The 4,475-nt window shown below is 57.5% G+C and overlaps 1 protein-coding gene across 1 annotated transcript; it reads right to left on the bottom strand.

The window, feature by feature from the left end:
- Positions 1 to 2,046: 2,046 nt before the first annotated feature.
- On the bottom strand, positions 2,047 to 3,807 carry LOC138929348 (uncharacterized). The gene has a single exon (XM_070288792.1). The coding sequence runs from the start codon at positions 3,805 to 3,807 to the stop codon at positions 2,047 to 2,049; it is 1,761 nt and encodes a 586-aa protein (XP_070144893.1).
- Positions 3,808 to 4,475: the final 668 nt, after the last annotated feature.

Below are 4,475 nucleotides of genomic sequence, written 5' to 3'. Positions count from 1 at the left end.
AGAAGACTAAATAACGAAGAAGAAGGCAAACAAGAAGGAGTAGAAGACTAAATAACGAAGAAGAAGGCAAAAAAGAAGGAGTAGAAGACTAAATATCGAAGAAGAAGGCAATAAAGAAGGAGTAGAAGACTAAATAACGAAGAAGAAGGCAAAAAAGGAGGAGTAGAAAACTAAATAACGAAGAAGAAGGCAAAAAAGAAGAAGTAGAAGACTAAATAACGAAGAAGAAGACAAAAAAAAAGGAGTAGAAGACTAAATAACGAAGAAGAAGGCAAAACAGAAGGAGTAGAAGACTAAATAACGAAGAAGAAGGCTAAAAAGAAGGAGTAGAAGACTAAATAACGAAGAAGAAGGCAAAAAAGAAGGAGTAGAAGACTAAATAACGAAGAAGACGGCAAAAAAAAGGAGTAGAAGACTAAATAACGAAGAAGACGGCAAAAAAGAAGGAGTAGAAGACTAAATAACGAAGAAGAAGGCAAAAAAGAAGGAGTAGAAGACTAAATAACGAAGAAGAAGGCAAAAAAGAAGGAGTAGAAGACTAAATAACGAAGAAGAAGGCAAAAAAGAAGGAGTAGAAGACTAAATAACGAAGAAGAAGGCAAAAAAGAAGGATTAGAAGACTAAATAACGAAGAAGAAGGCAAAAAAGAAGGAGTAGAAGACTATGTAAGGATGTGTCTTAGGCCGGGGTAAACCTCAGCGGCCCAGGATTCCTCTCCAGAAATATTTATATTTTTAGAGACGGCCAGGACATGGACGCCGAATTTTTAATGAATTTTCTAGTGGCAAAATGGCAGCGAAAAGGGGGCTCGTTTTCAAAAGGGGAACTCTGGCTTCGGGAAAATGGGAATCTTGGACGGTCACCCTGGCGATGGCCAGGTGCTCCTCCGTTTTCCTGCGCTCGCCCGGTTGCCCAGCAGCGGCGACTCTTCCGATCGGCAAAATCTCCGCCGCCCGGGATGACCCAGCGGCGATGGCGGGCAAAATGCAGATCGGAAGGGAAAAGGATAGGGAAAAGGGGAAAATCTGTGAACACGTGCCGGCGGCGATGAACTCGTAGCTCGGGAAAACCCAGCAGCCCCGATGCCCACGCCAGATCTGTGCCCGGGAGAACCCAGCAGTGACAAATCCCGCTCCCGTCCTGCTTCTCCGGCCCGGAGCTTGCCCAGCGACCACGCGGAGTTGGTGCGGGAGAAACCCAGCCACCAGCTCGGCGAGTGAGTGAGCGGGAGGGGAACACTTTGGCACGCGTCAAAATAAGGGTTGGTTGTTGCTACGCGGAGTTTTATGCGGGTGCGAGAGAGAAAGACGATGGAATTTCTGAATTCATTTTTGGTACTTTATTTTATTACTTCATTATTATGTCTACACTTTCTAATGTACGCCTGTCGTCCCTAACCTGGCCCTACGCCACACTCCAATGACCTGCCCTTACATGGCACTCGGCCGGCTCACCTGATGTTAGCAACCAGGATGTAAGTCAACACACGCGGGTCCTTTTGGACTTAGCCGTCGGTTTGGATAATTTCGAGTCGCGGAGACTAATTTCAATTGTTCACGTTCGCAGTTGTCGGAGAAGTGATCGCGGTCGCAGCTTGCAAAGCCCTTGTCGCCTCGTCTCTGCCAAAAATGTCCGGGCAGCGCAGCTTTCGGCCGTCAGCTTTGTTATTGTTATTGTTTATGTTTTGATCGGCATGTAAATAAGCACGACCAAAACGTAAACACGCACGATCGTCGGAGGGGAAATGTCGCTGCCTCTGCCGCTGTTCGCGTCGGCAGCGGAGAGGGGAAATGGCTTCAGCGCGGTCGCTACAGTCCGTGTTGACAAAATGTATACGCCTGTGCGTTGCGGCCTAAATCTAATTTGGCCCTTCCTGGGCAAATTAACTGTGGGCTTCATGCCCGTTTAAATGTACAGTTGTGTGTGTGGGTGTGTGGCTAATCCTAACTTACTTCCCTATACTAATTGCTACCTTAACTATGACCTTAACTAATATGTACAGTATTTACATAAATATAGGGGATTGTGACATCGTCACACTCCCCCCTATCTTCGGGAGGGGTGGAGAGTGATGATCACCCTCCCGCTGCGGTTGATTTGGACCCGGAAGCGTTGGTTCGCCTCCTCCTCCAGAATCCGAATCGTCCGTCTTCGTGGTGTCGCCAGGCGCCCGTGGATCCGGCGGAGCAAAGCTGCAGGCAGTGTGCCGTTCGGCGTGGTCCACTCCACTGGGGCCGGTACCCAGCGGGAAGGGTTGAGGGCCCCCTCGTCGGCGTCCAACGATGACTCGTCGGACGAGCTGGACGGGCTGTCTGCCCAGGGTGCGCTCCGGCGCCGGGCTCGGCGGCGTGGAGTCGGTGATGGCGGTGGGCCATTCGTCGGTGGTTGGGCACCCGGTGGGTTGCCGAGCTCCTCACTGAGGTCCTCTGCTCTTCGGCGCGCTTCTTCTGCGGCCAGCTCCGCAATGGTGGGCAGGCGGGGTCGCGGGTCGCGACTGGCGGCCACCGCGGCGCATCGGGCGGTAGCGTGAGGATCGGGGTACGATCCCAGGCCGAATATCTCCTCGTAGGAGGGCGGAGGGGGTCGGCTGCGACTGGTAGCGGCTGGGGCCCAGCTTTGTAGTGGCGTGGTGCTGGGTGGAGTCCAGCGTGGGGGCGGCGATCGCGGGGCGTAGGACCAGCCACTGTCCTGACTAGCCTCGTCCTCGTCGGCCGAGACTGTCGATGTTGAGGCGTCGTCGGCGGGTCCGGCGGAAGGTGGTCGCGAGGCGTCTGACTGGCGGCTCTCCTCGTCCTCGTCGGCCGAGATGGTAGACGCCGTGTTGGTGCCGCTTCCCCAGTTGAACGCGTCCCCTGGTATCTCCCCGAAGCACTCTATCAGGGCGGCTTCTACCTCGCCCATGTACGGCGGGGCCCGGTTGTCGCTCGAGTGCGGCGGTGTGGTGCGCCTCCTCCGTATGTTACGGCTGTCCTCCGCGGTGGGGTCGTACAGGACGGTCGCGTCGCTGTCGTCGCCGTCCTCGCCGGTGGGGTTATAGTGACTACGCGTGCGGTCGTCATGGCTCTCGTCGTCGGAGACCAGGTCGTATACTACGCCTAGAGGCCCGAGAGCGCCTGTTGCCGGCGGCTCCGCGTGCGGCGGGCTGTCAAAGAGGTCGCCTAGGGTGTCCTCCACCAGGCCGTCGAAATCGACCCAATCGCCCGACAGGGCGACGGCCTGGTTCCAGGCTTCCTCGGCGTCGGCGGAGGGTGCCCGATCTCCGGGTGAAGCATCGCGTGGTCGGGGCGGAGTCAGATCGGCCCGTAGGGGTCCGAAGCGGTGATCTAGTGGCACCTCCTCCTCGTCATTGCCGTTGAGAGGGGCAACTTCCGGAGGGGGCGCCAGCGGCCCGATGTGGCCGGCGCGCAGGGGTGCCTGGAGCGGCATGCCCCTTAAGGGTGCTGGGTGGGGCCCAGCGACGTCGTGCTGGTGGGTCTCCTCCTCGTCATCGTCGCTGAGGACGACTTCCGGAGGGACCCGGCGTGGCCCAGCGAGGCCGGCGAACAGGGGTGCCAGGAGCGGCATCTCCTCTGTAGAGGGCCGACGGGGCCCGGCGTGGTTGTCGGCGGTCGTCTCCTCCCCGTTGTCGGCGGCGCTGGTGGCGTCGGCGGGTGGGGCCCGTGGTCGGAAGAGGCCGGCGTTATGGGCGACGAAGCTGTTGCTAGGACGCGGCGGGCTTGGCCCGGCGCCTTGGAGTGCTTGCAGGATCTCGTCGACTGCACAGCACATCCAGGAGTTGTCCTGTGGTGAATGGCCTTGTCCGTCCATATTTTGGCTGGTTGGCGTCCTTTGTGGCGACGGTGGTCTGGCGAAGACATAGCAGTGGCTCTGTATAGATGCCGGTGTCAGGCGTGCGTTGCCTGCGGGCGCGTGGCTCGTTATGCCTCTCGGTAGGCGGGCTGGAGACTGTTGCTGTAAGGACAGAGGAGATGTGTATTAGTGCGTTTCCCTGGGCCCTACCTAATGGAGTGGGCTAGGGTTGACTGGCTATGGCTACGGCTTTTTGGGGAAGAGACGCATGTTCACCCCACTAGGGGGTTCGGGACGTTGGACAGGCGCGCCTGTCAACAAGTGGCCCCTGTGAAACATGGTCGCCCTCCCTACATGGGTGCTCGTCGCTAGTGTTGGCGGCGCGGGATGGGTCCCCCGCGCCGTGCGGTCCTGGCTGCCGGCTGTGCGTCCAGCATGGTGTCGTCGGCATCCTCGATTGTGGTATCTCCGGCGTCGGTGTCTTCCCGGTGGGTTCCGGCTTCGGTGTCCTCCTCATCCTCGTGGTGGTACGGCTTCAGCTGGTTCAGGCTGGCGGTCCGCCGGCGTCGGCTTCCTGGCATGTGCAGTTGCACGATGTTCGGCGATGGGAACTTCGCTACCCTGAAGGGTCCTTCGTATTTCGCAGCTAGCTTTGCGGCAAAGCCCTCGGCCGCGTTGGATAAGGC

This window comes from Drosophila kikkawai, unplaced genomic scaffold, assembly GCF_030179895.1.
Source record: "Drosophila kikkawai strain 14028-0561.14 unplaced genomic scaffold, DkikHiC1v2 scaffold_156, whole genome shotgun sequence".
NCBI classification, from domain to species: domain Eukaryota; kingdom Metazoa; phylum Arthropoda; class Insecta; order Diptera; family Drosophilidae; genus Drosophila; species Drosophila kikkawai.
The sequence above is the reverse complement of the archived record's forward strand: the minus strand, read 5'-3'. Positions and strand labels throughout refer to the sequence as shown.